The 22,979-nt window shown below is 35.6% G+C and overlaps 2 protein-coding genes and 1 long non-coding RNA gene across 5 annotated transcripts; all 3 read left to right on the forward strand.

The window, feature by feature from the left end:
- The first annotated feature begins 209 nt into the window (after window positions 1–209).
- Window positions 210–1,335, forward strand: LOC122032106 (cysteine-rich and transmembrane domain-containing protein WIH2-like). Its single transcript, XM_042591353.1, has 3 exons — window positions 210–424; window positions 531–687; window positions 1,143–1,335. Exons 1-3 carry the CDS (start codon window positions 373–375, stop codon window positions 1,186–1,188), a joined length of 255 nt encoding a protein of 84 aa, XP_042447287.1. The 5' UTR covers window positions 210–372; the 3' UTR covers window positions 1,189–1,335.
- Window positions 1,336–6,908: 5,573 nt separating this feature from the next.
- LOC122032851 (F-box protein At3g12350-like) lies at window positions 6,909–8,919 on the forward strand. The gene is made up of 2 exons (XM_042592167.1): window positions 6,909–7,977; window positions 8,431–8,919. Exons 1-2 carry the CDS (start codon window positions 7,099–7,101, stop codon window positions 8,893–8,895), a joined length of 1,344 nt encoding a protein of 447 aa, XP_042448101.1. The 5' UTR covers window positions 6,909–7,098; the 3' UTR covers window positions 8,896–8,919.
- A 2,179-nt stretch (window positions 8,920–11,098) lies between these two features.
- On the forward strand, window positions 11,099–13,766 carry LOC122032172. Of its 3 annotated transcripts, none has more exons than XR_006125977.1 (5): window positions 11,099–11,165; window positions 11,259–11,304; window positions 11,427–11,531; window positions 13,034–13,171; window positions 13,240–13,766. It is a non-coding gene; the product is annotated as an uncharacterized LOC122032172 (long non-coding RNA). The 3 variants fall into 3 exon arrangements; XR_006125978.1 differs by having other exon boundaries at window positions 13,340–13,766; XR_006125976.1 differs by having other exon boundaries at window positions 13,034–13,766.
- Window positions 13,767–22,979: the final 9,213 nt, after the last annotated feature.

The raw sequence follows: 22,979 nt of genomic DNA on the forward strand, positions 1-22,979 counted from the left end.
TATTTTTTTTGAAATTGATATAATATGTATGTAATCATGTAGTTATATGTTATTAATTAGATCATTTAAAATTTATTTAAAATTTTAATTATTAAAATTATTTTAATAGGTTTTTAGAATATTGATGTGACATGATGAAATATATTAAACTCATAAAAACAGTTTTTATAAAATTTAACCATCGAAATGCCCTAAGGATCCCACACTGAATCATGTGCCTTCACGGCCATTTGTCACCTAATCGCGCGTGGCAAAGGTAGGACGTTCCGTTTCCCCACCTCTACTTCCCCTCTTTAACCCTCTCCAGACGTCGTCTTCTCGACTGTTCCACCATCTCTCCCTCCCGCCGCCGCAGATCAAAGGTTCAACGATATGAGCTACTACAACCACCAGCAGCCCCCTGCCGGCGTCCCCCCTCCGCAAGGTACATTTCCGTCTCTATTCATCTATAGATCTCTCAATCGGGTTTCCGAACCAGTTGTCTGAAGGTTGCGGTTAATTTCTTCTCGTCGTCGATTGTGGATGATTAGGCTATCCTCCGGAAGGATACCCTAAGGACGCCTACCCGCCGCCGGGTTACCCGCCGCAGGGATACCCACCTCCCGGCTACCCGCAGCAGGGGTACCCGCCGCAAGGATACCCTCCGCCCCAGCAACAGAGCAGCGGCCCTTCCTTCGTGGAGGGATGGTAACGATCTCGACCTTAATCTTTGCATTTCAGATTCCGTTTGTTCTCCTTGAGCATATCCGTTAAGGATCGGTCGAGGTTTATCTTTGTGCGATCTTCCCACGGACACCAGATCCGCCTATCCGCCGGCCGCTGCGATCTTGATCAGATCCACTCGGTCTCACGGTGGAGGTAGTGGCTGCGTTGGGGAATCCGCGCTATGGTGAACCAGGTTGGTGCGGTTGTGGTGGCGTGTCGGTGCTGTCTCTGTATTCCATGAATAGCGTTCGGTTTTCGTCGCACGTTTCATTAAATTTGTCTATAGAAATATTACTCCTCCGTTTGATTTTTCAATAGAACTGGTATTCAATCTTCGAATTTGGCTGTAGCTTCGAAGGTATTTTAGTGAAGAACTACTTCTATTAAACTAACACATTTCTAATCACTTTTTTCTATCGGTTGTGTGATTGTCGCAGTTTGGCCGCTCTTTGTTGCTGCTGCCTCCTGGATGCTTGCTTTTGATTTGGGAATTTGAATTTGGAACTCGCAAGTCTAGTCCTGTTATCTTCTTTTCTTCAACAAACCCTTTGCTACCTTCTAATTGAATCATTTTGGTAACTGTAAACCTCGGATGTTAGAACCCAATTTCAATTGGTTTTCTTCTTCTCATCGCATTTCATATATTTTTATATTCCAGTTGTTTTAAGAGAATACGTACTTGGATAGTTATTGAATCAAACGTTTTCAGGCTCCAAAGATAAAAGTACTGCAATTTAACTGTAGTGATGCTTTGATCCGTTATTTAACTCCAACCGCATGCTTCTTTCGAGCAGATTGATTGAAGCAATGTACATTAACTACTTAGAAAGCAACTGTTAATAACCTTAACAATTTAAATTTGTAGATTGTAAACATACTGTGGCGAGTCATGATTGTTTCAATATATTGTTTGAAATTGAATTATGTTATCTAATCATGTTGGAACATAACCATCTTTACCATTAACAATACAGTTTTAACAAATAATTTTATTTTTTGAAAACTTTTGGAGATGTTAAATTTTCTAAACAACAGCCCATGCATTTTCTTTTGGAATGGCCAAAGTTTTTCCATAGGCTTATAAATGCTATTTGCTATAGTATGTTGTAACAAACACTCTTTTAAATTGACCCCGTCTCAATCATTATCGAGGCTCTGGGTAAAAATTGATTAAAATATTTATTTTAAAAAATATATAAATTTATAAAATAAACTTTTATATAAAATTTAGTTTTTAAAATTGTTTTAAGATATAAAGTTATTAATTAAAATTTATATAATGTTAAAATTATTTAATATTTTTTAAGATATTATTGAACTAAATAAGGTTTTGTTTATTTTAATTTAAAAAACGGTTAAAGCTGTATTGATTATGAGACATTATCTAAGCTATATTGTTAGTAACATTTTACAAATTATGTATTAAAAAATAATAATTTTTTATATTTTTTTGTAATTTCTTCAACGGAGCATCTAACTTTCTAAATTGATAAAAAGGTATATCACATAATTATAAAATGGTGTACTAATATATCTAATTTTTATATTTTACTCCTTCTGGCAATTATATTTTCATGCTACCTATCTCTCTCCCGCACTTTCTACTCGTGGAAAATTAATCAAATCTCTTTTCTCTCACCTAACAAATTTGATTCAAATTAAATTTTTTCAAAATCTAGATCACCACTAGAAAAGTTAAAAATAACAATAGAGAGTATATTTGAACTCCTTATAATTTTAGAAATTTAAAGGACCTGAAATGATTGTGATCTAAGGTCTCTAAATCGATCAGTAGATTTCAATCAAAATCTACTGATCGACAGACCTCATATTACAATCATTTTAAGTCATATGGATTTCTAAAATTACAAGTAGTCTAAGGGTAAATTAGAGATTTTGAAAAAAAAATATTTTTTTTCTGTTGAGCTTGATATCTCCTCATATCAGGTATGAGGAAAAAAATTTAAAACGAAGAAAAAATTATATTTTTCAAAACGGACCACTCCTAAGAAAGTAAAAAATAGTAATGGAGAACATATTTAGACTTCTTATAATTATAAAAAATCACATGATTTGAAATAGTTGAATCTAATGTCTCTCGGTCGATCAGTGTGTTTCGATCCAAATATACTCTCTATTATTATTTTTGACTTTCTTAGTGGTGGATCAGAAAATTTGAAACAAAACTAAATCACTCTCTTTTTTTATTTTTTTATTTTTTCTTTTTTCTTTTTTTGTTGAGCCTCTCATAACATATATGAGAAAAAGATTTTTTTTTCAAAACCTCTAGAGCATCCTAGAAAGTCAAAAATAATAATGGAGAATATATTTGGACTCCTTATCATTTTAAAAATTCATAGAATTTGAAATGGTTACAATCTGAGGTCTCTAGATCGATTAGTGGATTTTAGTGGAAATCCACTACTTGACCTAGAGACCTCATATTGTAATTATTTCAGGTACTATAAATTTTTAAAATTGCAAGTAGTTTAAATATGTTCTACATTGTTATTTTTAACTTCTTTAGTGTTGAACTAGAGGTTTTGAAAAAACTAGATATTTCTTGTTCTCTTTTTGTTTTCTATTAGATGATATTAGACTCAAATTATGCTTGATATCTCCTTATATCAGGCCCAACGTGAGATTGACCTCTCATAACAATAATAGGTATGAGAAAAAAAATAAAAAAACATGATGGAATAAAAGATATTTTTTTAAAATCAACGAATCGTCAAAGCAAAAAATAATAATAGAGAGTATATTTGGTTTCCTTATAATTTTAAAAATTTATAATATCTGAAATGGTTAACTCTAATATTTCTAGAGCAATGGGTCTCTCCTTCTCTAATATTGAGTTAACCGGATAAAAAATTAAAATCGGATAAAATTGTACAATTATTGAAAAGTTGATTTTATTATGTTGAAATTAAAATGACTGATATTTTATAGTTTGATTTGTTCGGATTTATGCTAAAAGTTAAGTTAGTTTAGAAAAATTTTAATTTGCTTAGTTTCAATTAAATTTCAGTAAATTAAATTTTAAACTGATTGTTTAATCTTAAATATAGTAACACAGACTAACTTGAAAATGTATATATGAAAAAAAAAACCATAATACTCTGGTATTTCCACTTATAACATTATTATTCACTTGGAACAAAATTATTTTGTTCCATATTATATTGACAGCTTCTCTCGTAATCATACCACCAACATCATTCGATTCAGTATAAATGATGACGTAAGGTGGAACGTATTTGAATGGTACTATAAGCAAACTGACCGTCACTTCCAAATTGGCATTGGCTAGCCTTTTCATATTGGAGTGCATAGTTGCATCTTGCACGAACGATGTAGTCAAGACTCTTCCGTGACAGCTTCCTCCGGATTTGATTTTGATTTTAAAATCTGATTAAATTGAATTAATCAAAATTAAAAAACCTAATTAGTAAATTTCTTAGTAAATGAATTAACATATAAATTCTTAATTAATCGGTAAGTCTTTCATGATATTATTATTATTGAAAATTTTGATATTTTATTTTAATTAATTTAATTTGATTTGACTCAGTTAATCGAATATTTAACCCTATAAAATAGACATGTAGTTATTTGAAGAAAAGACAAACACAGCTATCTAAAACCTATGATATTTCAATTATCTCAAAATATATATATATATATATATATATATATATATATATATATAAAGTAAGTGCTCTCGGCCACTATATATAAAATAAAAGTAGAAGACTAATATTCAACAAGAATATTTCAGTAATCTTTATTCTTTTCCAGAATGCAACAACATAATATATGAAGAATAGATTAACTACTTTGCTTCAATATAATTTTTCTATCAAATTGTTGGGTAACGTGGGCTAGTTAACATTAAGTATGAGTTGCAACCCCACTTATAACAGTTTTATTCTGAGAAGGACGGCGAGGAGTCGATGATCCTAATGAATGAAATTGTAATTGTTGCCATATGGACAACTGACTCCTCTTGGAGTATCAGCAACAGAATTCAGTCCGTTATGGATTATGACGTAAGGACATAAGGTGGGACGGATTTCAATCTAGCCATCAGCAAAATGACAACTACCGAATAAGTTGATTATTTTAGAAACTTAATTTTACTTTTTAAAAGTATTAATTATTTTAATTAATTCGATTGGATTTTAAAACTTCTAATTTGAATAAATCCAATAAATCAAATATTAAAATTAACCAAATATAAAGATAAAATATATAATTATTAAAAATTTGATTATTTTAATTGAAAATTAAATTAATCTTTATTTTCTCGATTATGTTTGTTCAACTTTTATTGAAAAATTCGGTTGTTGAATTAGTTTGAAAAAAAATGATTTATTCGATTTTAATTAAATAGATTGAGTCGGTTCAATTTTAAACCTATTATTCAGCTCTGGGCACTAATTTGATTTCTGCAGTATGTTTGCCGTATTTTTATCATTCATACAACTGTTTTAAAAAAAAATATTAATACAATTAAATATCTTTAACAATATTTATATAAAAATCTATTTTTTAAAACAATATTCTAAAAAAATTAAGGTCTTAATGTTTTTTTTTTATCTAGGCCCTCTACGGATCGGCTGTTATCTTCTTTTCGTCAACAAACCCTTTTTACCGTCCTGCTGAGCCTCAGATGTTAGGATCCAATTTCAATTAAGAGAACACTACTTGGATAGTTATTGAACCAAAAGTTTTTAGGCTGGGAAGGAAGTCAAGGAAAAAATGAAGTAATCTAACTGTAGTGATGCTTTGATCGGTTATTTAACTCCAACCGCATGCTTCTTTTGAGTAGATTGATTTAAACAACGCACATTAACTACATAGAAACAAACTGTTAATAAACTTGACGATTAAAATTTGCAGATTGTAAAGATTTGCGAACAGTAGTGTCCAGTATGTAAACCTACTGTGATGGCTTAGTGTTTGTAGTTGAGAAGATATTCTAGGATTTTAGTGAATTAAGTTAGCTCTAGATTTGCAAAGCTGGCCATAATAAACACCTAGTTTAGTAACGCATGCATATGAGCCAAACACGAGGCCTTAGCATGGAGATGACCTCATAACAGAACACATTGCCTATCGTCTCCGGTGGCGGATCCAGAAATTCAAATATAGAAGGACGATCGTGATTTGAACTGAGCGAGATTAATTTTTACGTAAAATAAGGAACGATAACCCTTACCTCTACCGGTGGAATCCCATAATTGATAATACTAGGAGTTCCACAGTCGGTTGGGGGGAGGGGAGGTGAGCGCCGATGCCGTCCCCCGCTGCATCTGTCTCTAATCATCTCTAAAATTAATTAAATAATTAGATTAAAAAATAATTTTTACAAAATAGATTTTTTTTTTAACTTTCAGAGATGTTAAATTCTCTAAACACCCCGTGCATACCTCTTGGAAGGATAGATCAGAGAACGGATCCTTTATATTTACAGTCGAATCATGGTCCCGATTTAGTCGTAATTAGTTGTAATTCCTCCTTAGATTTACCGTTTCCATGTTATAATTTAGGTCAGGTCGGATGGCTAGATGTCGTCGCCAATGAGCAAGTGGTTAGGCAGTCTGGCGTCAAGCCGGGGGGGGAGTCTCTGGATGACCTTCGGCCACTTACCATGATCCAAACTATAACATAAGGAGATAGTGAACTCAGGAATGGATCACAACTAATTATGGCCGATCACGACCACAATCGTAATTGTAAGCGGTTCATCCTCTGTTCCATTTTTTTTAGCCCAGGAGATTTGGACACTTATAAAAAAGTGGACTAAGGGATGAACCACTTGCTATTACTATCATATCTTGGCCGTAATCTAATCGTAATTGATTGCAATCACTCTTTGGATTCACCATCTCCCCGCTCGGCGCAAGGCTACCTGCCATTTGTCCACTGTGACGACTTCCAGTCATCCGTTTACATCCAAACTATAAGAAGGACACTGAACCTAAAAAAGAATCACTATCCATTACTACTGGATCACAACTATAATCTAATCAAATGGTTCATCCCTGAATATATTTTGTTGGGACCAGAGGATCCGCTCCCGATTTATAAATCCTATTTGCGACGATATGTTTGAAGAAACACTCTTTTTAAGTTGTTTGCCGTGCAAGTTCTTAGTAAACTTCGCCCCCACGATTGCTATCTTAAGAGTCAAACCCGAGCAAGTGCGTGCGAACCCATCGGACGATCGATAGCTGCAGACTGACAGGGAGCTCTGTCCCATTTAACAATCAAAGCTTGCCGTTTATATCGGTCTCCCGAATCAGTTAAAGTTCTTGCGCTTTTCTTCCCCAAATCCACAGCTTCCTTCGCCTTCCAATCCGTAACCCTAATCCCGACTCGCCCAAGATCATGGCTTCATCGCCTCCGGATTCGGAGATGTCCTTCTCCGACTTCCCGGAAGATGTCCAGATCAACATCCTCTCGTTCCTCTCCCCCTCCGAGGTCTCCGCCTTCGCCTGCACCTCCCGCCGCTTCGCCGCCCTCTGCGGCGTCTCCGACCCCGACAGCGCCCTCTGGCTCGCCATGTGCGAGCGCCGCTGGGGCTCATGCACCAGCCTCCGCTCCTGGTCCTCCTCGCCCGCCGCCTCCTTCTCCCGTCTCTACAAAGAGCTGGATCGATGGGAGAGCCTTATTGGTTTCTGGCGCAGGATTGGCCGTGGCGGACCGCACCTCGTCTTCTTCGAATGGGGTCCGTCCTACATTGCTGGATCGCGGATCTTCCCCGCGCCTGATGCCTGCGGCGAAGGATATGGCGTTCTCAAGGTGCCCTTCCTCTGGTTGGGTCTTTCCCGGTGCGGCGAAGCGATCAGTTTGCTCCACCCGGGCGGTTGCTCAGATTCGTCCGCGGATCTGTTGGGCACGGTTCCGGATTCCTCGGTCTCACCCTCGGGCTTCTCCGATCGCGACTTGGTTCCCGTGAGCATTAACTTCATGGGTTGCAGCCATTTCGTTGTGGAAGACGGTCACTGCTGCGCTGATGGTAGGACAGAAGATTCGACTGGGTTTCTGGAGGAGATCGAAGCGACATCGCCTCCGGACAGGTTGATGTCAGAGATCTATAAGCACTTCGCTAATCGGACGAGTCCTAGTGGTGATAGGGCAATGAGAAGGCAGAGGAAGAAGGAAAGGGGGCGCTTTGGGAGGCAGCATTATTTGGAGCCGGAGCATTTCGTGAAGATCAATAACTACTATCCCACTCCAGACCGACCTTTGCAGGGCTTGTGGAAGGTGTTTCCTTCTTGTTCCTTCTCTCTTTGTGAAAGTTTTCATTTTTATTCGAGATTGGAGCTTATCATGCGTAGCTTGTTGCAACAAAAAATTATGCAAATAATGTTGGAATCATACTTTTAGTGAATACCTTTGCTTGGAATTACAATCTCGACGTAGAAAATTTTGTGATGTTATCTGACCAGCAGTGATGTGATATTTAAGTCTTTTAGATTTTTTTGGCTGCGTTGCTATATGCCCAAATCCAATTTAGTCGCTTACTTCCACAAGACAAATGCACTAGGCAACAACTCTGGTGCTAGCAAAGAGAAGAAATGACATTTATATTTCGAAGAGTTTACATCTTCTGTGGTATTAGATTTCTTTTCTTTGAAGTGATACTTCAAAATAAAATAGCTGCTTGCTTTTATTGTGATCAGTGTAAGCTTTCCTAAACAAAATTTCCTCCAGCAGGGGATCTCTGAGGACATGCTACTTGAGTTCTACCTTGTCTCCTATGATGACATTGGTGGTATCACATGTCGGAGAGTGAGCGAAGGGGAACAATTCTCTGGTTATTCTCCTGTCTTCTGGACTTCAAACACTACATTTCTCGAGTCACCATTTTCTAAGGAGGAACAAGATCTGTATGGAAATCGTGAACACATACATCTCGTGGCTTCAAACCCGAGAAACGTAGTGAGTGCAGCTGTCTTACGGATTCTTTGCATTAGCTCTTCTTATGACTTGTCAATTCCAAGCTCATCAGCTTCTACGGGTGATTCTAAAAATGTAGAAGGTAGAGTATGGGAATATGATGATGGAACTTTTGGGTTTGGATTTTTTCGAAATAATTATGTTGTTGACTTGAAGCATATTGCTTTAAGTGGGTCTCTACTTGATACTGTAGAATATTTCTCCAACCATTCAAGTTTATAATCCATTTCTGAGTTACTTGTTATACAAACTATACCGTAAGCTAAATATTTACAGTCCTGTGACTCTCCATATTGTGCCATGTTAATGTTTTAAGTTACACACAGCTGCTGATTTAGCAACAATGCCTGTGCTGACTGCTGAGCATAATGAAAGAAAAGGATTATATAGTAAGTTAACTGGTACTTTTACTTTCTTAAACAACAACATTGGCATAGACACAGTATTAAAGGGTATGAATTTAGATAGTCAGCAATAGGAATGCTCTAATATCTATAATTCGATTGAGCTCAGTTTTTTTTTCCTTTTGTTATTATAGTTATTGTTTTGTCTGTCTATGTATTTAATGTCTAACGTTCTATAGAACTCAGCTTTTCTCTTTTTTTGTGTTTCCTTTTTTTGTTGCTGTGTGTATGCGGTGAAGTTAGAGTCCTGATGAATTAAAATTCTAATCAAATTCTAATGACTCTGCCAATGGCTAACTAATACTCATAAGAATGTCTGATATAGAACACCTGTGGAAATTGTGAGATTGAAACAAGTTACAAGAGGTCTTAGACATCAAAGATACACTTCGCATATTGTTGTGCACTTGTCTTTGGTATATTTGAAGATTGTAATGCAACCTCATCAAACTGTTATTGTGCTGGCGGGTACATGTAGAGGGCAGCGTAATCTTCCTGAGTAACTTTTGAGAATGCCAACCAGATATGCAGGATATGTTTTTTTTTTTAAGATTTGGCCTAGAAGATCCGCTTTTTGAACATCAATTCTGCGGATAACTGGTGATATTGGAGAGGTAATATGGGTTTTTTTTTGACTAAACATATAATCCTATTGTGTATGTATTTTAAGGTTTACTTCTTTGTGTAATCCTTTTGTAAATATCTCTTCAAGTTTTCATCAAAGATTCACCCAAAAATAGTTCGATTGAGACTTTGTTACCATAATGTCTGTTATATTCCTTGATTTATTTTTTTTTACGATATGGCAATTCCTAGTAACGCAATCAGAGTGACTGAAACTTCTAGTTCAACAGTAAGCAGAGAAACTTTCTGTCTCCTTGGATAATGGTGTTAATCTGCCTAGTGTGGCTCACTCTGTAGGAGATAAATCTTAATACAACCAGAAGCAACCAAAGAAAAATGTGGGCAGGAAAATGCATTTCAATACATAGACCGAGGTTATTGCTAATAAAATGCGAAGGAACCGTTGAAAAATCAATCTCTCGGTAAGTTTGATCTCAAAAATGTTGAAAAAATAATTTGCATCATATGGACCAAACCATAAATAAGGACCTACAATGTGTTTTTATTTTGATCGTAAGATGTTATTAGATGTTATATTATACCCCATTTAGAGTGGGCTTAGACAAGGTTATGTTTCTATTGAAAGTGTTAGTTTATGAATTTGAACAGTAAACTTAATGGAAGTCTCCTAAAATTACTTTACTTACCATTAAACTAAGAACGCCAAATTTAACCATTTAACAAAGAACTTAAATTATTGCTAGGGGTGGTACACGGTATGACATACTGAATTTTTTATATGATATTGTATATCGTACGTTTCAATATGAAAATATTGACCGATACTATATTAAAATTTGGTATGCTAAAGTTTTATTATACTGGATTTTTGATATGATATAAATTTTATATAGTTTAGATTAAAATATTGGTATTAGTACGATATATATTATATCGAAATATTAAATCTCATATTGAACAGTTTAATATAATATAATATCGTACTAAAATTTTTGATAAACCTTATATTGAACAGTTTAATATAATATAATATCGTACTAAAATTTTTAATATATGTTAATATCGTACTAAATTTTTTTATAAACGTTAATATCAATGTATATTGATATGATATGTAAGATCATAAGATCGATTTTCAAGATATGCAAAATTTTACATGACTTACTTTCTTTCTAAATCGCAAAAGATAATCTTGAAAGGGCTAGCTCGAGGAGAATTATCACTTTTTGTTATAAAGTAACGACGAGTAATTTCATTCGCGGCAGCATTACCCACAAAAACACAGTTAGAGAGCCGCACCTTTTTTACATGGTGGGCGTGCCTTAATGGGTTTCCACAGATGCCTCCTAATGGATCGAATGGATTTACTCTGGTGTTCGACCCATCTGATTCACGACCCGTTTTACATATCATATTATTAAGTTTCTATATTTTTAAGGTAGCAACCTCGCAGAAACCAGAGCAAAACCACGGTAGCACCAAAGCTGCAGGAATGGCTGTCGGGTAGGATTCCTTGCTTTTTCTTTTCACATGTTGTACCTTGTTTTTTCCTTCGATTTCTTAGCTTTGACACTTTTTCGGACATTTTTCTTTCAGTAAGAACAAGAGGATCTCAAAAGGGCAAAAGGAGGGAAGAAGAAACGTAATTTTAACTTCATTTCTCTCGTTCTTTTTTATTTATTTATTTTGGTCTAGGTCGGATGCAATTCCTGTTAATTCCGTTTTTTGTTTGATATGGATAACATGGTCGATTGATTGTTTCAGGGTAGATCCTTTCGCTAAGAAGGGCTGGTATGATATCAAAGCGCCTTCAGTATTCAGCGTCAGGAACGTTGGGAAAACACTTGTATCGAGGACGCAGGAACCAAGGTCTGTTACCATGAAAGAATGCTATGCAATCTTCTTGTTGGATATTTTTTCAATTCCGTGACCTGATATTAGCTTACTTCAGTTTTCACTTAGGTTTATCTTTATTAGCGTCATTGCGTGTTGTTGCTGAAGTGGCAGTGCTGCATTGAGAAAAATTTTCTCTAGAGAGTTAGACCCAACCCAAGTTTTTCAGGTCAAGCAAAATTTAGATAATGCCAGTTATCAGTTTTTAAGCCACCATCAAAGCAGTTAGTAATTGTAATTTTACAAATTTGCTTTTGCAATCTAAAATCAAAATAATCCAAATCTGTGGGTCTGTTCAGAGTGGGATGGATACTATATCTTTGGAACATTGTCTTTTGCCCAAGCAGATAGTCACCCTGATGTTAATCCCTTCAACATTAGAATTACTTGCCGTGCAGGATGAGGATAACAAAAGGCTTTTGTGCCCTATTCTAACCCATGCTTGATTGTCCGGCTCATCTTCCATGATCCCCATTACGCAGTATGGAGAAGATAATCATGCCCCTATTTTGTTCTAGTGATAGTGAAAGGGTGAATTGCTGCCATAGAGCACCCTTTCTACATTCCTAAATACAGGCTTCTTAGGGATCTAAGTAAGGTTTGACCATTCTGATGCAGATGCAGTTCTATGTACCCCACGGTTAAATTTTAGTTACTTCATGGTTATTTTGTTTCTTGATTCACATGGCATATTTTAATCTTTATTTTTTCAATTTCTCATTTCACATAGGTTAGTTCTGTTAATTGTTTTACTAGAGTGTCTATATAGTCTGTATTAAAATCAAAATGTCTATATTCTAAATGGTTAGTTGTATTTATCCAGTTACACGACAGCTTGACTTGGTTCTTCGAGAATTATCACTACTGGAATTTCGACCGCTCTCTGGTTTTACACTTTTTTTCCCTAACATCCATGGTTGTTATACATGCATCTTGTGTAAAGTTTAGTTTTTGTATGTGAATTTTCGTTCTAGGAGTCATGTACAAATGGGTAACACAAATAAAAATATAGCGACCCTTGTTCTGGCTAAAACAGAATGCATCTTGTTGCCATCGGCTGAATCTTGAATCTCATATCTCTAATTAGTTTGTATTGTTGAGGTTGGATATCGACAATGCTGCTACTGCCAGTTGCTTTTTCCATGGATAAAATTAGTTACTAATCCTTGTGACTGTGTATAACTAAGCTGTTTATGGACTAGCCAAGTTCCTTCTGATTAGCACTCTGAGCTTTTTACTCTAATAGTGCAAAATTTTAGGGCTACAAACTAGTTAGTCCTGCCATTTAGCAATTGAATTGATTTGTTATCCATACTCCTATCAATTTCTTTTATTTATTTCAATGTAGTTTGATGATCGTATCAAACCTCCTTGTTGATGCTTTTATAGTTGTCTTTTAGATGCATGTGCAACTGAGATTTGTTTTTACCCAGCTACCTTGTTGCTCATCGTAATATATTCTTTATTCTTGTTTTCAGATTGTCTCTGAGGGCCTCAACCACAGAGTGTTTGAGGGTTCTTTAGTGGACCTTCAGAATGATGAGGACCAGACTTACAGTAAGATTCGACTTCGTGCAGAGGATGTACAAGGAAAGAATGTCCTGACTAATTTTTGGGTATGCCTCTTACATCTTGGCAAACAATCATGTTCTCTTGGTGTTTAACCTGGTTTCTTTTGATCCAGGGAATGAATGTCACTACTGATAAACTTAGATTCTCTTGGCAAACAATCTCTTTGAATTTAACTAGAAATATCGTAATGACAACTATATTGCAATGTAAAGGATGTTACACGTCTTCCATGACCTTTGATGGGTCGTCGCTGATCACTATATCGAACTCCATGGATCATGAGAACAGTTGCTTTCAGATCCCGAGGCAGGAGACGATGGAGAGGACGGCGCAACGCACGGAGGCGGCGGCGGCATCGAAGACCGTCGACAATCTCCTCTCATGCAACGCCCAGACGGTGCTGAGGCATTCTACCGTGGCCAGCAGGACGCCCATCAGTCTCTCCTTTTCGGAAGTGGGGAAAGGAAGGAATGGCCGCACGCCTCGTCAGAACGCAGAACGGCAATAAACGAAAGCACTAGGGAGATAAAGCTGGCGTCGCTTTGAGCGGAGAATTATTACGAGACGCCAATCACGAGCCGATTTTGAGACAGCCGATGCAAACCTAACCAGTTAAATAGAGAATTATTATCTGAGAAAGTTTCAATTTGTCTATAAAATTTTTTGATAGAATTTTTTTAAAACAAAAATTGAATAATCTTTTTTAAAACTTTCTAATTATTTCTAAAATTTAAAAATTAAATGAATTATTTTCTAAAATTGTAATAAATTATAAAAATTAATAATTAGATAATTTTAAATAAATATAATTTGTTTTTTACTTTGTTATTCGACTCATTAAAAACAACTTAATGGTTTCAGGGCTTTTATTTATTTTATTTTTTTATTTAATTATTGTACTATTATGTTAAGTTATTTTTTTATCTGCAATAATAGAAGTATAGATTTACAAATTAGTATGCCTTTTATAAATTTATTACTTTTAAAATAATAAAACTCAATGCTTCCACCAAGCTGTAGACCAGATTTGAATTTATATGCTAATGGATAGTAATCAGATTTATCCTGAGTTAAATATTGTTAACTTTTGGGGCATATGATAGTAATCAAATTTATCATTAGTAATGAGATTATCTTTTCTTAGTAGTAACCAGATTTATCATTAGTAATGAGATTATTTTTTCTTGAGCTTTAGCTCAGAATTATTTTCATCCTTAGACAATTCTACTAGGCAATATAACTGAGACCTATCGAGCAATATGATTAAATTCTACCGAGTAATATAACAAAATTCCACCGAGAAATATGGATAATCTCCTGAGCAATTACATTCTTTGCTGTACAATAATATATTTGATACATTATGCTATAGTAAATACTACATATCAAATATTTTGGAAATCATATTTATATCCCGAGCAATACATTTCCATATGCTATAGTTTGCTACAGTAGTACTCTAGTCCAGCATTGCTACAATGTTACGGAAAATTATATTTATTTCCTTAGCAATAATTCTCATCATGGAAATAATATTTATCTATGCTACAATGATGATACGGTGCCAACTCTGTTATAGTATTCTGGAAATCAAAATGTCTCCTCTCAAGCAATGACATTCATAATAAAATGCTACAATATCAACACTATAGTAATGTTATAATAATGTGAAGCTATAATGTTCTTAATATTTGATCCTATCTAAAAATTAGAGAGATAACATGCTCGACAGGTGACGATGTGATTGACTGACAGAAGACTTTTCAAATGAGAGAAAGATGATGAACTGGAATAGGAAGAGAACTCCAAGGATCTTTCTCTTCTATGCACGCCCAAGACAGAACGTCAATGTCCAAAAATCAAGAAAGGGATCCTTAGCGAAGACCCTCCAACACTCAAGTCAGTACGATGTTCGAGCAGACAAATGGAGAGATGAATAGTAGGATATGTGCGCATAAGACTGTCGTAAGACGTGCGTGTGCGTACCTAGTCAATGGAGATGCCCCCCTTTTATATACCACCTCTCACAACTTTCACAATCATGAGATGACAGAGAATGTCAGAGGTTGTCGAGTAAAAGAAGACATACAGCGTGGGCAATGTACAATAACTGTCCGAGGAATCTTCCATTATCCATATGTGTACCTTTTTTATCTTTTGTAACTTACGCCATTAATGAAGCTAATGAAGGAATATGCAGTTATAAGTTGTTGGTTGATGAGAAGTGTAATCACCTTGAAGAAGATTCTAGTAAATGCTCACATTATAATAGAGGAATATTATCTAACAAATGGTTATTATTCTGACAGATTGTTGTGATTTTTTGACCATGTTGTCTGCTGAGTGTATCCTGACCAGATTTTTAAATCGGTTGACTGTAATCCATTCTTCCTTAAGATGCTCAGTTATGTACTGGATGGTGTTAGAGATATGTTTTAGAAGTAATATGAAACTAACTCCTCTAGGTCCGATCGATTCTTTAGACGATTGACCATATACTAGGATACTTGTCTTTAAGACAGTGGTGTAGCCAGTATACAACACAAAATATATAATAAAAGTCATATATTAATAAAAGTCATATTATCTCCCAACCGATTACAAAATAAGATTTTGATTATTTTCATTGTTGAAAACACTCTCTCTACAGTTGCAATTGTAACAGGTAATAGCAATGCTAAGCAATGCTAATTTCAAAAGTAAATATATCAAATGATACAACCAATGTTTTTTTAATTGAATCATCGTTTTAGCAAGCTGGCTAATCCCCACAACCTTAGAGACTTGATTATTGTTGTGCCCAAAAGATGTCCAGATATCTCCACAATGACATGATATTATCCACTTTGGACATAGACCCTCATGGTTTTGCTCTTGGGCTCTCCCCAAAATGCCTCATGCCAATGGAGATATCCTACTTTGATTGAACCCCAACAATCCTCCCCTCAAACGAAGGACCGCAATTACTCTCATAGTCCGGGCCTCCCTGTGAGCATCTGGTCACCCTGATCTGCTCTGCGCCTCCCCGCGAGTATCCGATCACCCTGACTAGTTTTTAGCCGGAGTCCCCCTGTAAGAGGCTGGATCTAGTCAATCTTTACCTATTTCGAGCCTATTCGGGAGCATCCGGTTACCCAGACCTGCTTCGGCCCTCCCTGCAAGCATCCGATCACTCTGACCTGCTCCAGCCCTCCCCGCAAGCATCTGGTCACCTTAACCTACTTCGGGTTCCCCGTGAACATTCGGTCACTCTGACCTATTTCGAGTCTCCCCGCGATCATTCAGTCACCCTGACTTACTTCAGGTCTCCTTGCAAGCATCCGATCGCCCTGACCTACTCCGGGCACACCCTCGACTTCGTTCAAGACCACCACACATTGTATCGGGTCTGGACCATGGCTCTAATACCATTTGTTGTGCAAAAGGATATCCACATATATTCACATGACATGATATTGTCCACTTTGGGCCTAGACCCTCATGACTTTGCTCTTGGACTCTCCTCAAAAGGTCTCATGCCAATGGAGATATCATACATCTTGTTAACCATATGATTTTATCAAATCTTTCCAATATGGGACTTTGATTGAACCCCAACAATTGTTACTCCGCATATTAAAAATAAATTTATCAAGTTGATGCTCAAGATGCATTAACTCCATCGAGGAAAAATTGGATGGATAAAACTGAGCAAAATGAAATAATTTTCATCATAAGCAGAGAATGAATTTGATAGATCAAGGCAAGCCATATATAATAACAACTCTGTATTCACCTCGTTAAAGCGACTATTCAACTCTTGAAGTTGTAAATTTATTACTTTATAAAATATTTCAACGTGTTAATAGTGAAGATTTGTCCTTTCTTGAATATTTCGTCGTGATCTTCTATTAAAGACAAACAAGTCTTTCATGTGAGGGGTGATTATCTCATATTTAACACAAAATAAAGAAACTTCATTCGGTAACAAATCCCAACCATCATATCTCATGGTTTGCAGTTGATGTTTGCTTGATCTTACAAGCATCATACCATTTACGATGTCTTGATCTTTTTTTTACAAAGCTTGTGACAAATCATTCATGACTCTCAAGATATTTTTCATTAAGTGTGTCTGAAATATAAATTCATATTTTTTAATCAATTTCAACATATTATTTGTTTGAGCCCTTTGTTTGTAATCTTTTCCCTCCCCTTCGACAAATAAAAGGACATCAATAATCGAAGGATACAAGCATATCAAGCTTAATAATGTATTAAGATGAACCATAACGTGTGCTCCTAGCTCTTTTTAATGTTTTCTCTTGATTCATACCTCGTCTAGTGAAGATATCACCATTGCCAATTCCTTTAATAACTTTTTTAAATTGCTTTTTACAACGTATGTCTCTTCACTTGCATAACGCTTTAATAATATTGTTCAATTGTACAATCATATAAAAAAAAAAGTAGAAATCCTCATGTGATTTTTAGCAACGACTACAAGCGTGAGTTATAGTTGATGTGTAAAACAATGAACATAATAAATAGATTTGTTCTCCATTATAATTAAGCTATTTAAGTAATTGAATTCTTCTCTCATATTGTGCTCCATCGTATCCTTATCCCCGCAAATTAGATATAGATAATCCATATTGACACAACAAAGAATCAATTTACCTATTAATTTATTAATAGAATTTCCTATTTGATTTATACACTGTTTACTGCCAATTAGATTACTAATAACTATTTAAAAATTTGATTTTAAATTTATAAGATAGTAAATTTTGCTGTCAATTTATATGGACTTTAAATTTTTAAGATGGTTCAAACAATTTATTTTACAACATCTACAATTTATGCTAATTATCATTTACTAAACAAAATAGATATATTCCTCAATTGACTCCAAACTTCAATTATAATTATTTATTCAAAAAGACTTAGGTGATGTTTGATTTTCTCCTAGGAATCGAAATGTGAATGAATATCATAGTATTGTGAAATAGAAATGTGTATGAGCTTGGGTATCATTTTTAAAAATAATATTTGGTTAGTTGAATATTTTCAATCGGAATGAACCTAAATTTCCTTTTTTACCCTTAGAGAAAAATAAGAAAAAAAATTAGATAGAAGAGAAAGTTGAATGTCATATAAACATATGATGAGAGAGAAAGTGTAATGAGAAAAAGTGTGATGGGAAAAAATGAAGAGAGGGAAAGTGTGATGAGAGAAAATGAGGAGAGAGAGCATGATAGGAGAGATTGAGAAGAAAAAAAGTATGATGAGAGAGAAAGAGTGATGAGAAAAAATGAAGAAAGAGAAAGTGTGATGACAAAAAATGAGAAATTGAGGAGAGAAAGTATGATGAGAGAGAAAGTGTGATGAGAAAAAATGAAGAGAGGGAAAGTGCGATGAGAGAAAATGAGGAGAGAGAATGTGATGAAAGATAATGAAGAGAGAGGAAATGCGATGAGAGAAAATATAGAGAGAGAGTATGATAAGAGAGATTGAGGAGAGAGAAAGTATGATGAGAGAGAAAGTATACTGAAAAAATGAGGAGAGAATGAAGAGAGAAAGAATAATGAGAGAGAGTGTGTGATAAGAGAGAATACAGAGAGAAAATGATAGAGAATGTGTGATGAGAGAGAATGAAGAGAGAGATTGTGATGAAAGAGAATGAAGAGAGAGAAATTATGATAGGATAAAATATGGAGAGAGAATATGGTAAGGGAAATTGAGGAGAGAAAAAATATGATGAGAGAGAAAGCATGATGAAAAAATTAGGAGCGAATGAAAGAGAGAAAATAATAAGAGAGAAAAAGTGTGATGAGAGAGAATACTGATCCAGTGGTAAGAACAGGGACCCTCCTCTGAGGGAAGTCAACGCCACGTGGAAGTCAAAGGGTTAAACGGCCAACCGGAGAAGGGGAGACCGGTCGGCCGAATGGGGTCCCAGCGAAATCAAAAACTACCCGAAGGGGAGTCAGGTCTCCAACGCTCATGGGAAACAGGGTCGCCGGGCCGATCGGGTAGCCCGCTCGGCCGAGACAGAACACCCGACCGGGAATCTCCCGAGCGGACCAGCACATACGACCGCCCGGACGCGAGGGAACTGTCTGTTGGAGTGTATACTGAAAGCCTAAGCTTTGTAAACATTCATTATGTATAAAGAATCACATTTGGTCAAATTGTCTACATTTGTTTGTAGTTGTTCATTTAATTTATATTGTAGATAACATAGTATGTGGCGTCACATGCAGAAGATGATGTTATCAGTACTTTATAAATTATAAACAGTAGCTCACGACCAAAATAGAAAGGAACAAACCATTAGAAGGTCGTAGTGTAATTAGGTATTAGTTTATCTTGACTATATAATTACACTAGTACACTCAGAGTGTATTGAGTAGGACCATTTGAGGTCGTTTCTTTTATACTGACTTTATAAAGGAACAAAGACCTCGGTTATTATGGAAGTGTGTGCTCTTAATCCTAATATAATAACAAGCACATATATTTGATATTTATTTCTTTAATTTATCAATGGGTGAGATTTAGTTCGATGAATCAATAAGCCCGATAAGTTGGGAAATGGTATCACTTATAGTGTGTGTTGTTGATTATAGAAGGAAACTGTGTCCTAGAGATACTAGGTTGATAATGTCCTCAAGAGGAGCTCATAAGGATTGTCATGTTAAACCCTGCAGGTGGACCTAGTCCGACATGACAATAAGGTTGAGTGGTACTACTCTTGGACTTAGATATTAATTAAATGAGTTGTCAGTAACTCACTTAATTAGTGGACATTCGATATCTTAAACACAGGGAGACTAACACACTCATAATAAGAAGGAGCCCAAAAATATAATTTGGGATTGGTGCGGTAGTTCAATAATAGTTCTCTAGTGGAATAAATTATTATTGATAAAATTAAGTTGTGTGTTCGGGGCGAACACGGGATGCTTAATTTTATCGGGAGACCAAAACCAATTCCTCCTCTCGGTCCCTCTCGTAGCCTCTTATTTATAGAGTACTATACCCACCTATATCCACCTTCTATACCCACCAATAAGGGGGCCGACCAAGCTAGCTTGGGAACCAAGCTAGGGTCGGCCTAGGTATAAATTGGGGTGGCCGGCCCTAGCTTGAACCCAAGCTAGTGGGGGCCGGCCAAATTAAATTAAAAAGGAATTTTAATTTTGATTTTTATTATGTGAAAGAAATAATTTATTAAAGAGAATTAAAATTAAAATATCTCTCTTGTAAAAGATCTATGATGTTAGCCTTTTTTGCATGTCACAAGGCTCACCAAATTGATAAAGATTGGAACTCACATAAACTAAATGAAACACGTGTAGTAAGGAGTCCCAAGTCGTATTTTTCCAAGGGTAACTAGTGTATGTGCGTGAATTCTAGATTCAGTTCCAATCATAATCTAATTTCAATTTGAATACATCTTCTGCCAAAATTAGACAACAACAATCAAAATCAAGATCTAAGAAGATTCACTCTCATCTAAATCTGATTAAAATTCATCTCATTAAATTAAAAACAATTAAATTCGGATTCCTTGGTATCATCCAATCAAATGAATCAATTTCTTTATTCTTAACTCACAATCACAGAAATAACTAAATACAAAACTCAAACAGAATTATAGAAACTGAGATAACATCCAATTCATAATCACATTCCACACAACAATCAAGCTCAACATCAAGACTACAATTCTCTACTTCATTCAGCATCGTTAAATAGAGATACACATCCAGAAACATCAAGTTAAACATTCAACAATTCAATTCAATCTCGGCACAAAGTATTCATTTGAAAGACAAAGAATTACTAAATTCAAGCATTAAAACTAAGCATGAACTTGTAGAAACGAAATAGGAAATTCATAGTAAAAAGTAAATTGCATCTAAACTATCAGATCCTCAGATCGGAGCAAGATAATGAATAATTCAAAAGAAAACAAAGATGCATAAAATTAAATTGCAAAACTAAAATCTAAGCCATCTTCAATCCAAACTACTCTTCTAATGAATCTCTCCCTGCCGTCACACAAGGAACCTGAATGAAGAAGGAGCTCTCAACCACTAACTCGGTACAATCTTATCCAGCACCAAAGAAATCCTTCCCGGAAAAGCTGGAAAAGATTAACACTGCCAAGCTTGAAATTCTGCAGATCTGGAATCTGGATTCTCTGGATCGATACTCTCAGATTGAGAGCGAACCACTATCAACAGAGAAACACCTCCGCTGACGGCTGAAACAGAGAATATCCGAACAAATCTAAGCTCCGGAGAGGAAATCGCCGGCGCGTGCAGAGGATCAGAACTTGGAAGCCAACAGATGGGAGCTCCAACGCCAACAAGACTCACCGAAGAGTAAATCTGGAAGAAGATGGGGTCGGAATCCTGGAAGAAGCTCGCCGCTGGACGTGAAGCACAGTGCGGAGGAATCGACGAAGAAGAACACTGTAGCTTCTCAGATTTAAATCAGATCTGGATCTGAACGGACGGCTATGATTAATTCGGAGCTAAATCAACGGTGAAAGTTTGCCCAAAATCCGATCCGAAGGTACTGATCTTAATCTAGAGTCTGGATCTACCCTCCCTTAGGTCGGATCGATCAGATCATCACTGGATGGCACAGATCTGCCGATCTTCAATGAACGGCCCAGATTAATCCGGATGGATCAATGGCTGGATGAACTCAGATCTGGATCAAAACTTCTGGATCTTCATCAATGGCTTAGATCTGCTCCCCATTAGGTTGGATCGGCCAGATCTTCAACGGATGGTCCAGATCTGTCCTATTCTTGATGAACGGCCCATAATGCTCCAAAGCTTGATCTTCTTGTTTGAACTCCGATTCGAGCCCAATTTCGGTCCAAATATATCCAAATCTAAGATCCTTTGATGCCTACAAAATAAGAATCAAATATTAGCATCAAATAACACCAAAAATAATATAATTTGCAATTAAGTCCAAAATCTATGCAATGCACAAAAATGTAATGTAACAATGATTTAAACTATGAAACCAACATCAAAACCATGCATAAATGAATCAAAATAATGCAGTAAAATCATGGTTATCAAATCCCCCACACTTAGTCTTGAACGTCCCGTGAAAGTAAAGAAAACTAAAAATCATCTCCACAAAAATTCCCTAGCAATACCTAGAAGATAGTAAAAAGAATTTAACTAAGACCATCTAAAGATCACAAACAATCATGAATACAATCCAAACAATAATCAGTAGGCATGGTAATTTCAATCCAATTGAAAAATTAAGCAAGTTGCAATCTCACAATGGATTTACCTATTCTAGCTCTCACACTCAAAATTGCATATATGTGGAGCTCACTCAATGTCACTCACAACATTTCACTACCATAAGCTTGCTTATTTTCTAATTCTCCACCACTATAAACATAGCATACATGAATCAAAAGGATTAATCAACAAGAATTGAAATGGAAGCAAAAAGAACAATGAAAGTAGATGAAGTAGCAAAAGAAAAGTATTCAATGAAGAAAATTGAGAAGATGAGAGTATTGAAGGAATTTACTTGATGAGTTGACCCTTTTGATGTAAAAAGAGATGAATACCATTTGTTTTTAACAATTCAACATAGCAAGCTAACCTTTCCTTCAATTAAATAGCAAACCAAAAATTTTGATACTCTTCCTTCACACTTGATACTCTTGATTTGCCAACAATTTGTTTCTGTTTTTCACCATTTTTCCACTTCAATTTCATCATTAAGAAGCTAAATAAATCTCACCTCAACTTGCCAAGAAGAGTCCCCCCCCCCCACACTTAAAGTGATGTCCGTCTCGGACAATAGAAACAACAA

The sequence above is a fragment of the Zingiber officinale genome, chromosome 11A (genome assembly GCF_018446385.1).
Source record: "Zingiber officinale cultivar Zhangliang chromosome 11A, Zo_v1.1, whole genome shotgun sequence".
Lineage (NCBI taxonomy): Eukaryota > Viridiplantae > Streptophyta > Magnoliopsida > Zingiberales > Zingiberaceae > Zingiber > Zingiber officinale.

Coding starts and splice junctions, on each gene's coding strand:
- LOC122032106 (XM_042591353.1), top strand. CDS start 373: ATGAGCTACTACAACCACCAGCAGCCCCCTGCCGGCGTCCCCCCTCCG. Junction 425..530: donor CGGCGTCCCCCCTCCGCAAG/GTACATTTCCGT, acceptor GTGGATGATTAG/GCTATCCTCCGGAAGGATAC. Junction 688..1,142: donor CCTTCCTTCGTGGAGGGATG/GTAACGATCTCG, acceptor TGATTGTCGCAG/TTTGGCCGCTCTTTGTTGCT.
- LOC122032851 (XM_042592167.1), top strand. CDS start 7,099: ATGGCTTCATCGCCTCCGGATTCGGAGATGTCCTTCTCCGACTTCCCG. Junction 7,978..8,430: donor CTTTGCAGGGCTTGTGGAAG/GTGTTTCCTTCT, acceptor TTCCTCCAGCAG/GGGATCTCTGAGGACATGCT.